The sequence below is a fragment of the Gadus morhua genome, chromosome 12 (assembly GCF_902167405.1).
Source record: "Gadus morhua chromosome 12, gadMor3.0, whole genome shotgun sequence".
NCBI classification, from domain to species: domain Eukaryota; kingdom Metazoa; phylum Chordata; class Actinopteri; order Gadiformes; family Gadidae; genus Gadus; species Gadus morhua.
In genome coordinates this window covers 11004969-11018019 of record NC_044059.1, presented here as the reverse complement: position 1 = coordinate 11018019, position 13051 = coordinate 11004969, and the positions used below count along the sequence as shown (strand labels likewise).

The 13051-nt window shown below is 43.2% G+C and overlaps 1 protein-coding gene across 1 annotated transcript in view; it reads left to right on the top strand.

Annotated features, from left to right (window-relative positions):
• The first annotated feature begins 7255 nt into the window (after window positions 1–7255).
• The window catches only part of LOC115555143 (NLR family CARD domain-containing protein 3), a 9125-nt gene continuing 3329 nt past the window's right edge, over window positions 7256–13051 (top strand). The window contains exons 1-8 of the mRNA XM_030371833.1: window positions 7256–7307; window positions 7382–7498; window positions 7660–7726; window positions 7901–8123; window positions 10095–11874; window positions 12279–12452; window positions 12649–12822; window positions 12995–13041. Of these exons, the coding sequence (XP_030227693.1) occupies window positions 7258–7307; window positions 7382–7498; window positions 7660–7726; window positions 7901–8123; window positions 10095–11874; window positions 12279–12452; window positions 12649–12822; window positions 12995–13041 (2632 nt within the window). The 5' untranslated portion in view covers window positions 7256–7257. The remainder of the gene's footprint in view (window positions 7308–7381; window positions 7499–7659; window positions 7727–7900; window positions 8124–10094; window positions 11875–12278; window positions 12453–12648; window positions 12823–12994; window positions 13042–13051) is intronic.

The window sequence follows — 13051 nt, the reverse complement described above, 5'->3', positions numbered from 1 at the left end:
TATAAAGTATATCAATATATAAAAATGTATATCGCCAGTCACTGAACGTTTTCCCACTACTCTTCTCTACACTCATATGATATGCCTTCCTTCATGACGTCGGGATTCATATGATATGCTTCAACCCCCCATAGTATAACCATACATGTTTTATTATAGGAACGCTTCAAACCTGAATAGATCCGTGCGTAAGGACAGCTCGTATGGGCTCGCCTGTGCGTGAGTGCGCACCACCGGATGCGCACACACGCACAGGCGAGCCGTCTCTACGCACGTTTTCCCGCCATGCTTTGTCCGACAGCCATAGAAAGGCCTGCGGAGGAGGCCGGACTGAAGGCATACCAGTCCATGGGTAGCCGGTCACCAAGAGACCATTCCAGTGGTGGAGTGGTGGTCGGGAGAATTTCAAGTGGGCCGTTAACGTTTCAAGGCCGCCGACCTGATTACTGCGGGCTATCAATATTGCGTGCATAAAAGTTCCTTGCTGCGCCATCCGGCCAACCTGTGCGCTCCTCTCACTCATTGTCTCCCACATACAAACACACGCAAGCACTCACAAACTGTTAAAGGCACCCAGTGCAACTTTCGAGGCTTAAAAATAAACATTCAATTTCTAGTCTTTTTTACACGTAGTAAGTTTCAATAACTCCATACCATTACATACCGACATTCAAGCAGCAAAGATGAGACGTCGTTGTGTGGTGAGAACTGATAGAAAATCGATAACATAACCTACAATAAATAAAGCAGGCTTCCAGTCAATGGAAAAATGGCTTCTCCCCACCGGCGATTGTTGTTGTTTACGATTTTCTATCAGTTCTCACCACACAGCGACGTCTCATCTTTGCTCCTTGAATGTCGATATGTAATGGTATGGAGTTATTGAAACTTACTACGTGTAAAAAAGACTAGAAATTGAATGTTTATTTTTCATTGAATGTTTACATAAAGTTGCACTGGGTGCCTTTAACGTCACAACCAAGTCGATATTTGCGGAGAGGGCCATAACAACGTCAGCCAATCTAGAGTTAAACCAATGTGTTTCAGTAACTGTAAATACAAAAAAAGGGGGAAATATGGTCATTTTTGGGTGAAAATTACCCAAAGGAAATTAAATATACCTCAAATTTGTTATTATAGTTCACATCCATTTGATTATTCCTTCATCCAAACAATCTTTTTTCTTTTCATCACTTTAGTCACTAAAGTGATGAGCTAAATAATACAGTTCTGAACCACTAAAGTTTAGTGCACTAAACTTTAGTGGTTCAGAACTGTATTATTTAGGTCACACTGCTATCTATTGGCTTAGACATGCAACAGCATAGTAACTAAGAAAATAAAGGTCACAGAATCTAGGACAGGACAAAAGAAAAATCATGGGTAAGTTTTAAACAATTTATTTCTTCTTTAAGAGCTAGAGACTAGCCAAAATATGTGGTAATCCTTTCCTCTGGGATAAAATACTCATTGGTATTATCACTATAACTGAGGTTTAGCTGTTAAAAAAAAAGGTATGTGCTCTTCTGACAATAAACCAGCAGACAGTTCAGAAATATACAAATGTTGGATTGATAGATAAATAGATTTACCCCCCACCATAATAAATGTAGGCTCTCCACCAGAAATCCCCCCCAGAACCTAGAATCGCTCCTCGCCGGACAGGGGCCTCGGTCGACGAGCTGAGGGGGAGGAGACATGGAAGGTTGGGTGGATCCTCATGGTACGAGAAAGCTGAAGGCGTACCGCCTCCAGGTTTATGATGCGGGTTCTGGGAAATGGTCCTTGATACGGCTTCAAACCTTTGCTTAACATACAGTTATTATGACCATCATAAAGGATGTACACATAGTTAGCTGCTTTCCAAGTCTCCTTCCTCATTTGATTTTTCATCCACACTGAGGAGCCCAACAGCTTAGTTTTTACTCTCAGAACCTTTAGAACCGAGTTAATGTTCTGTCTCGGTTCGAAACACTTAGTTTGAGTTTTCCTTTGGTGCTTTTACATTTTCGTACGACACGAGGCAGCACACGTTTCAACCCGGAGAAGCTAAGGTACAGTTTACTATGCGTCATTTTCTTCGTCTTAATACATTCAAAAATATTTAAGTTCAGTGTTTTCAGGGTCCTGCTTTAAAAGACACATTGATCTCAGAGAGATAAACTGTTTCAACAAACGAATATGGGTCAGGCAATAACTAGTTGCTGTAATGGGGGGGTTAGGCAGAACCCAAGCGCACGGACAGACGATAGTTGGACAGTTTCAAGGATTTAATTCGGTACAGGATCGGGCAGGCGGAGAGCAAACAGTAAAGTCGGCAACGGGAGGGTAGACAGGCAGGCAGGAAACAGGGAAGCTGACAGGCCGGCAGGAACTCGACAACAGACGGGTGGTCAGATAGGCGAGGGGTTGGAAACGGGAGGGCAGACAGGCCCTATTGTGTATCGCTGCAGCTTGTAGGTATGGGGTCAGAACAGTCTCATTAATAATGAATGCACAGAGAAGGATTCACAAATGTATTTTGTGATTTATAGATCAATTACGTCCTTCTCACAAATACATTTCAATGCACACGCAAATGGAAATCGGTATGTATAAATGTAAAATAAATCCATAAACAAAAATAAGTTTCACAAACACATTTCTGATCCACACACAAATGTGCCTTGTTTTAAATAAATGTAATATAAATCCATAAATATATTAATTAAAAATATATTTTCCTCGTAATAATACAGTTTTCACGGTGTTCCATAACTTTGGAGAATAAACTGGCTGTTGACATCAGTACGAGGCGTACATCGTTTTGTAACCAGGGTAGATACACAGGGTTTGCGGTAACCCTAGGTTTTCCGTTCCAAAATGAACACGGTATGTTAGTTAGGCCCAGGGGCGATTCTAGGTTCTGACTTTTGGGGGGGCTCAACCCCAGGAAGCCACAGGGGTATATGAAGTATATAAAGTCCTGTCCAAGATTTTTTTATTCGACAACCTTTATTTTATTAGTTATATGCTGTTGTATGTCTAAGCCAAAAGCTGGCAGTGTCAGCTAAATAATGCAGTTCTGAATCACTAAAGTGATGAAGGGAAAAAATACTATTTGGATGAAGTAATAATAATATTTCCAAAGTCCCGTACTGCCGCTCGCGCCCCCCCCCCCCCCCCCCTTTTATAAGCTGAGGGCGTTATCATGAGTCTCATAGTATTAGAACATGTGGTACTTGTTGATTAGCTCACGTTGTTATGGCAATGAACATGCCCTCAGCTGATAAAATAATGCTAGCATTTTTTTTCAACTGAAAATTAGCACCCATGTCAACTTCTTCTGCTCCTTGCACCTTATCATGCTTATCATGCTACGCAGCATTACAAGACCCTGCCCACATTCTCTCATTGCTTGTGTAAAAAAAAAAGAAGTAGAATATTAGATTTCAGAACGAAATGATAGGGGGGGCTAAGGCAAGTTTTGGGTGGGTTTGGCTTCAATCTGGATGGGTTTTCATGCCAAAACAACAACCCTGGGTTCAATTTGCGCCAGAATTACACTTTAAGGAGTGGACCCATCAAAAACACATTTCACAAACGCATGTTTTTGCAATCACAATTAGGTTGTTTCATTCATTAATTTTAGTGACTTGCCATCATTGTCATCTTGGCGAAGTAGTCGAGTAGTCGAGAAGAGAATGAAGCTCTCCTGCGCGATAAGCCAGTGACGTCAATGGGGGTGGCAAGTGGAATCACGTGACAGCACTTGGACGTTGGATGTCCTGTCCTACAGGCTGCAGCGAGACATTACTCGACAGGCAAGCGAGGGGCAGGAAACAGGGAAGCAGACGGGCCGGCAGGGTCTCGACAACAGGCGGGTGGTCAGACAGGCGAGGGGTTCGGCAACGGGAGGGCAGACAGGCAGGCGAGGGGCAGGAAACAGGGAAGCAGACAGGCCGGCAAGGACTCGACAAAAGGCGAGGGGCAGGAAACAGGCAGGATCAGCGTTGAAGTAACAGTTCAGGAGTTGCGGGAAAGCTCTGTGAGTACGAGAGACGATCTGGCAGAGACTGAGTGGAGAGAGAGGATTTATTTAGAGCAGGGGTGGGCAATTATTTTTCCCAGGGGGCCAAATGAGCAACTGAAAATATTTTGGAGGGCCGGGCCAAAATGCCGAACTCAATTATGCATAATATACATTTTATTTCTATATAAAAAGCAGTAAATGGCATTGTTTTGACCGCTGGTAAGAGTGCATGTTTTATTTGGCAATTAAAAGGCGAGGTTAGCTTTCAAAAATGTCATTTATTCAAATAGAATTTCCAAACTGATAAACAAAATGTGAAACATTTGACTCATTTCAGTCCCATTAATAACAAAGGCCATTTTGAAGGATTTTCTTAGCTTTCTAAAGACATCACATCATCTTTGTAGCCAAAATAAACCAGAGATGTCACTGAACTGTGTAACTGTGTGAAGAAAAGTGTCCCCGTTTTTTAGCCTTTTTGACTTTACATGCCTTTATTAAACATTTAATGTTTTCAGAACTGTGCAAAAAAGAAAACAAAAAAATCAAGTGTCCCATTTCACTTGTTATATTTACACATTTTAGTGTTCTTCAGTTCTTTTTTTTTACTGTGCAGAAAAAAAGAAAAGGATCAAGTGTCACATTTCACTTGTTATGTTCCCACATTTTAGGGTTCTTCAGTTCTTTTTTTTTCATTCAGTGTGAGAAATTCCAGTCTCTGTTGAGCATTAACAAGTCCATCAAAGTCAGGTTGAATGTCTGAGGTGGAGATGCGAACCACAGCTGACAGATGTTCATCAGTGAGAGAGGATCTGTACCTGGATTTGGTAAACTTCATGACTGAGAATGTCTGTTCACATATGTAGGTGGATCCAAAGAGAACCAACATATTCTGAGCGTCTCCTCATGTTTGGAAAGTTCTCCAACTTGAGAGCAGAGTAGAACTCTAGCAGTGATGCTGACTTAAAGTGCTCTTTCAGTAATGAATCAGACTGCACGTCAATGAGTTCAAGCTGAACATCAGTGGGTGCACTATCAACACTGCAGGTAAAGGGAGAGGAAACCAGCTGCATTTCATCCTCAACCTTTTTGGAATCTTAAAAACGCCTTAGAAATTCATCATGCAGTACTCCTAACATGGATGAGTACCTGTGCCGGTGATCAGCTGATGGTTTGACTTCTTGCAGGGTTTTCATGTGTTCGAGATTGTTGCTGCCTAGTTGCCTTGAAATTAATTGCAACTTTGTCATGAAGGCTTTCACATGGCTATGCATTTCATGAGCAAAAAGGCCCTTGCCCTGCAGTTGTGTGTTCCGTTTATTCATCATTGCACTCACATCAACAGCAAATGTTAAACCTGCCATCCAGTCCTTCAGACAGCTCTGGGATGGTTTTGCCTTTAATCTCACAAAACTCTTTTATCTCTGATTTCAGAACCCAAAACCTTTACCTAAGCACTTTGCCCAGGCTGAGCCATCTGACAGCTGTGTGGTACCTGACATCACCATGTTCGCTCTCTTGCTCTTCCAATAGTGAAACAAACTGCCTGTTATTTAATGCTCGCGTCCTGATGAAATTAACTGTTGTAGGAACAACATCAACCACATGGCTAAGTTTTCGCACTGACTTGCACAACGCTTGCTGATGAATAATACGATGTATAAACATCAATTTCTGCTCTGCGTTTAGTCCACTCACTTTATCTTGCATTCTTTTCAAAAGCCCAACATTTTTCCCTGTCAAATTCGGACATCAATCCGTAGTGACACCTGCCAGTTTGTCCCATTTGAGTCCCAGTTTGTCCATGCATGCGTTTACCTCGGTGAACAGATCGCTCCCCGTTGTGGTTCCTTTCATTGGCCGCACTGCTGCCAGCTCCTCTGTAAGCTTGAAGTTGCGCGTTATCCCCGGAAAAATATGAGCAGCTGGGCTGTGTCACAGACGTCACAGCTCTTATCCAAACCCAAAGAAAAAAAGTCGAAGCACTTCACTTTGCAGCTGAAACTCCAGATTCTCTAGGATGTCCTCCACCCTTCTTGTCACGGTGCGGCGGGACAGCGGGATGTTTTCAAATGCTTCTTTTTTCTCTGGGCATAGCAGTGCTGCAGACTCGACCATGCACTCTTCCACAAACTCCCCCTCAGAGAATGGATTACTGTTCTGGGCGATTTTGTGGGCTATGATGGATGTCCGTCAATCACACGCATTTCACGTGCACAGTTGACGTGCACGATTGCGTGCACTGTGAGAATAAAATAAAAGCAAAATAAAAGCAATGCGGTTTTAGTCCACCCATAAGATAATTAGAAAATATGTTTTATTTTCTAGTAATCATGTAATCTTTCGCGGGCCGGTCAGAATCATCCCGCGGGCCGCATTTGGCCCTGATATAGAGGGATCACAGGTGAAGGTGGTTGGGTTAATTAGGGGAGATCAGGGTGGCAGGCAGGTGATTGGGAAAACCAGGGGCGGACCATGACAAGTTTCACCGTGTTGAGGGCGTTTCGGTCCAGCAACCGAACAGAACCCAACGATTTGGATTCAAACATTCACTGTTTGGTACTGAAAGGATGAGTTAGAACCATCTCATGGACTGTGTGAGTCTGTATGAGTCTGTGCTGTAATTAGGTCAGTTTGGTTGTGTTGTGGACTTTTATTGTGGAGTTTCAGCATGAACTGTAATGAGGTTAGTTTGGTTCATGTTATTGACTTTTATTGTGGAGTTTAATAGGCAACATTAGTTATTTATTGATGGTTTTATGGTGGTCTATAACGGTTGAGCCCACAGATCTGTAGACTCTCGATGCTCTAGTGATCTACAATGATATGTAGGACATCCAGATATAGAGAGTGATAGAGTGTGTATGCTATCTAGATATAGAGATTGTTCGACAGGAGGAGGATAATCGTCAAATTCACGTTCGCGTCTCCACAGAATCCACATAAACAATATAGTTGTGTTTTTGTCCAGGTCTCCAATCTACTATGGATGAGGAGAGAGAGGAGGAGGGTCCTACCTCTAAAACTACTCTGTCTGGGGAACATGGCCGCCAGAGCAAAACCAAGAGGTAAGAAGAGGAACTCTCTGTCTGTGACTGTCGTCCATCTCAGAGCTCAGGAGTGATACATCATGACTATATCATTAGTCTGAGTAAAAGCTGTGTGTGTTGTGTTGAAGCCCAGAGCAGCTGGAGAGAGCAGACTCCCCTGGACCCAGCTGTGTTTCCATGAAGAGTGACCGCTCTATGGATCCTCCTGAACAGTTTAAAGATGGAAATCTATCTATTAAGAAGAGGTGAGGATTTACCAGAGATAATAAATATACAGCATATAACAAACATCCCTAAGTCCTGGTTCTTGTTTTTCTAGAAAAGTCCTGCAGCAGAGGGCAGACTCCCCTGGACCCAGCTGTGTCACCATGAAGACTGACCGGTCTATGAATAGACCTCCTGAATTTAAAGATGGACGCCCCACCAGAAAGGATAGGTAGGAGTTTCAAACAGAAGAGGATTTATCTGACTTAATGTATGTAAGTCAGGAAAAATAGATCCAAAGTGTGTGTGTGTGTGTGTGTGTGTGTGTGTGTGTGTGTGTGTGTGTGTGTGTGCGTGTGCGTGTGTGCGTGTGCTTGTGCTTGTTCTCCACAGACAACACCAGAAGAGGTCAAAGGTTACCAGTGCTCAGTCAGTACAGCAGCAAACAGAGCTGATCAAGGTGTGTAGACATTTGACTTTAGCTCTACAGGAACATTAGAAAGCATCTCTTGTCGTGGTAAAATTATCCAAGCTTCCCTCTTTAGACCAGTGGGACGTGAATCCAGGACAGATGCTTCTGATGTTCTCAGTTAGTTCAGAGTAAAGTTCTCCTTGATCTTCGTTTCTATTCCAGAGGGCTGAGGAGAATGCACATGCTTTTCTAGACAAGGAGATGAAGAAGGTCTGGAGGGTTCTCTTCCCACAATGCTCAGAGAGTCAGACGGAGGAGGAAGAGGAGGAGGTGGATGGTAAGAATGAGGAGCAGAGGAGGCGTGCCAAAGTGGGAGTGGCCGACATCACAAAGCTCTGCCTGATGGAGATGAACCAGAAGGAACTGGCCGACACACTGCGGGGCGGTAAGGTACTCTTATCTTGAAAACAGGGCTAGTTCAGCATTAGTTAAGCAAATTAAATTACATAATGTGAGATTTCTGCATTTCTACCATCAATTTGGAGGTCTTCCCTATTCTGGGTTAGATGGTCTGATCCAGATATGTATGGTTATGTGGGGGTATCAAATTAAATGGTCTGATCCAGATATGTAGGGGTATTGTGGGATTATCGGGTTGAAGAATGTTGAACATTATGCTGCAGATCAACAGCAGAAAATCTCAGTGGAAGACATGCAACACTATCTTGGTCTTTCAGCATAGCAAGTCACCAGTGATTCACAATCATTATTACTCTCAAGACCAAGGGCGTCAGTTTGTTTTTAGAAGTGGTGGGGACAATAACCATAAGCTTGAGTGTGGTTTGAAAAGTGCTGGGTACCCTTATGGAAGCTATTCATCCATTCAACGCTGCATTACAATATGCTCAGTGTATAGTCAGGTGTTGAAAATCCTATTCGAACAATAAGTTGAAAACACAGTTTGTGTTTTGGCTTGTTTTGCAAAACGGCGTTGGAAACACCAGGGTATTGGCTCGGGATATGTAATACTAATACACACAGGACAAAGAACAGTGTTGGCAATTTAACACTTATCTTGACATCAAAAAAGTTTACCAGACAAACAATGCCAGACTGTAAAGGGGGTACGAAATGAAACGAGGTACTGAGCATCAGCCTTTTGAAGACGAGCAAGGGCTGCTGGTAGAATATGTGATAGTGCATTAAAAAAAAAAAAAAAAAAAAAAAAAAAAACGCTTTGTTTTGATTTGTCACGCCACACTTTCGCCGTGCACAGGCGAGCGCGTTCACGAGGATTTGTGGCGCGACAAATTCGCTCGAGTTGAAATATTTCAACTTTGACACGAATTTCGCGTGATGACAGCCAATCAGCGTTCAACAGCGTGGCCACTGAGTGACATGTGTAACGTAACAGCCAATCAGCGTTCAACCGTCAAACTCAGTGCAGCGCAGTCCGGGGTGAGCTGCAGCATGGAGGAGAAAGTGATTGTTGCCGTTTGCGACTCTCGGAGCTCTATATATAATAGTATATAATATAATATAATTGTATATATAATATCACCGCCAAAAGCTCTGTGCGCCTCCGGATGGTCGTAGCGCGGGGAGCTCATAGGGATTGGGCTTCTCGGGAGTCGGGGTTTGTTTACCGGCGTTGCTATGGGTTCCGGTCTTGTGTGTTCCAACGGTTTATTAGGTAGGCCATTCTAATAAATGATGTCTTCGTGCGCTCCTATCGCATGATTTTAGACTCAACGATTTCGGTTGAGTATGTGGGGATTTTTTCAGTCGCAATTGGTTTGCACATTTTTAAAAGTGGTGGGGACAAAATTCGTATTTCAAATAATGGGGGGGACATGTCCCCCCCGTCCCCCCCGTAATCGACGCCTATGCTCAAGACACCAATCATAAGTCTGTGTAAATAACGGAATAAACCTGAAAATTTTGAATCTGTAACATGCAGTCCATTTCACGACCATAAGGAATGAAGCCTCTAAATATCATGATGTTGATAATTTAAGAGGAAATATTGGCATGTTTCCACTCAGGCTGGTCTGATACAAATTCGCATGATATCTTACAAAAAGTTACCAGTCATCATCAAAATGCATTCTTATGCTGAAACAAGGGCAAAATCAGCCATGTTTGGTTTTCAGTATTCATAGCGTCCATATCAACCACCAAAGCAAAGATGGAGATTGTTCTATTTGCTGGTGAGACCCGAAAGAATTGATGTAGATTCGTAATAATGAATCATATTATTGCATATTCCACTGAGAATGCTGATAGAAATTTGGATGAATGTTCAGATGTACACATAACTTTTCGTACGATATCATACAAACCATTGCATGAGGATATTTTATTCCACTGATGACACTATCCACTCACTTTTGTCTTGTGTTCTTTTGTCATTAAGGCTCTACTGCTGTTCAGTGCACACGTAACATCAAGTCTCATCTGAAGAAGAAGTTCAGGTGCATGTTTGAGGGAATCGCTAAAGCAGGACATTCAACACCTCTGAATGACTTCTACACAGACCTCTTCATCACAGAAGGAAGCAGTGGAGAGGTCAACAAGGAACATGAGGTCAGACTGATTGAAACAGCTTCCAGGAAACCAGCCAAGGAGGAAACACCAATCAGATGTGAAGACATTTTTCAACCCTTACCTGACCAATATCAACCAATCAGAACAATATTGACAACTGGAGTGGCCGGTATTGGAAAAACCGTCTTAACACACAAATTCACTCTGGACTGGGCTGAAGGTAAAACCAACCAAGACATAAACATCACATTTCTCCTTACATTTAGAGAGCTGAATTTAATGAAAGGGAAAGAGTTTAGCTTGGTGGAACTTCTTCATTACTTCTTTATTGAGACCAAAGAAGCAGGAATTTGCAGATTTGACCTCTTCCAAGTTGTCTTCATCTTGGATGGTCTGGATGAGTGCAGACCTCCTCTGGACTTCCAGAACAACCCGATCTGGACTGATTTCACAGAGCCGACCTCGGTGGACGTGCTGCTGACAAACCTAATCAGGGGAAACCTGCTTCCCTCCGCTCGCATCTGGATAACCACACGCCCTGCTGCAGCCAATCAGATCCCTGCTGACTGTGTTGATAGGGTGACAGAGGTGAGAGGGTTCACTGACCCACAAAAGGAGGGGTACTTCAGGAAGAGATTCAGAGAGGAGAAGCTGGCAAGCACAATCTTCTCCCACATCAAGACATCACGAAGCCTCCATATCATGTGTCACATCCCAGTCTTCTGTTGGATCACAGCTACAGTTCTGGAGGACTTCTTCAAAGCATCCAAGAGAAGAGAGGAGATGCCCAAGACCGTGACTCAGATGTACAGTCACTTCCTGAGTGTTCAGTCCATACAGGGGGACACGAAGTACCATGGGAGGGCTGAAACAGATCCAGACTGGAGTTCAGAGGGCAGGGAGATCATTGTTTCTCTGGGAAAATTGGCTTTTAACCAGCTGGAGAAAGGCAACCTGATCTTCTACGAGTCAGACCTGGCAGAGTGTGACATTGATATCAGGGCAGCCTCTCACACAGGAGTGTTCACCCAGATCTTTAAAGAGGAGTGTGGGCTGTACCATGACAAGGTGTTCTGCTTTGTCCATCTGAGCATCCAGGAGTTTCTGGCTGCCCTCTATGTCTTTCAGTTCTTTCTCAAAACTGGGGTCAATCTTCTCTCCGAAGAACAACCAACCTGCATGGAAGATATACTCATTCTCTACCAGAGTGCCGTGGACAAGGCCTTACAGAGTGAGAATGGACACCTGGACTTGTTCCTCCGCTTCCTCCTGGGCCTCTCGCTGGAGACCAATCAGATTCTCCTACGAGGTCTGCTGGGACAGACAGGAAGTAGCTCACAGACCAATCAGAATACAGTGTCTTACATCAAGAAGAAGATAAATGGAGATCTTTCTCTGGAGAGAAGTATCAATCTGATCCACTGTCTGAATGAGCTCAACGACCGTTCTCTAGTGGAGGAGATCCAACAGCTCCTGACATCAGGAAGTCTCTCTAGAGAATCCCTCTCTCCTGCTCAGTGGTCAGCTCTGGTCTTCATCTTACTGTCATCAGAAGAGGAGCTGGAGGTGTTTGACCTGAAGAAATACTCTGCTTCAGAGGAGGGTCTTCTGAGGCTGCTGCCAGTGGTTAAAGCCTCCAAAACATCTCTGTAGGTTCACTAATATCAAGTTTTACCATACACACAACACAATATACATAATATAGATTATAAAAGTTATTATAATATACATAACATATCTATAGTTCTACTGTAATTGTACATTGACATGTACAAGACATGCAAGAAAATATAAATAATGCTACAATAAAAAATAATATTAATATTCAAAACCAATTTCAAACACTACAAAGCATATTTTCAATAATCCACATTTTACACCAAATATTGAATTGACATTTACGGATATAATATATTGACTAGTATATATTAGTTAAATTAATAAAACATCTCTTAAAGAAGTTTTAAACACAATTCCTTCATTATGTAAGAAGTAAAAGAGGAAAGTTATTTTAATCACAGTTCCTAACATATCTTGTTTATTTTGTGTGAAGGCTGAATTGCTGTCATCTGTCAGAGAGATGCTGTGAAGCTCTTGCCTCAGTTCTCAGCTCCAACTCCTCTAGTCTGAGAGAGCTGGACCTGAGTACCAATGATCTGCAGGATTCTGGAGTGAAGCTGCTCTCTGCTGGACTGGGGAGTCCACACTGTAGATTGGAAACTCTCAGGTCAGTTTTACTCAATGATCCAAGAATTACACCACAAGGTTTACTATCAGAAGGTATTTGACCGATTCACATCCAGAAAAGTAATAATTCACGTGTGTGTGTGTGTGTGTGTGTGTGTGTGTGTGTGTGTGTGTGTGTGTGTGTGTGTGTGTGTGTGTGTGTGTGTGTGTGTGTGTGTGTGTGTGTGCGTGCATAGCTTGTCTGGCTGCCTGGTCACACAGGAAGGCTGTGCTTCTCTGGCCTCAGCTCTGAGCTCCAACCCCTCCCATCTGAGAGAGCTGGACCTGAGCTACAATCATCCAGGAGACTCAGGAGCTATGCTGCTCTCAGCTGGACTGGAGGATCCACGCTGGAGACTGGAAACTCTCAGGTATGGAGAGGACAGCAAACCATTCAGAGACAAAGTCTCCTACAAGGATTCAACCCGCTGCTAGATGAAGTGGTTCAAACGCAGCTGTAACTCATGTTATTTAGAAAGTGATGAGAGCAGATGATGGAGGTGAATGTATCAACTTGCTGCTCTCCCTTCTTTTTCCCCCCAGTGTGGAGCACGGTGGAGTGTGGAGACTGAAACCAGTTCTCAAGAAGTGTAAGTGTCT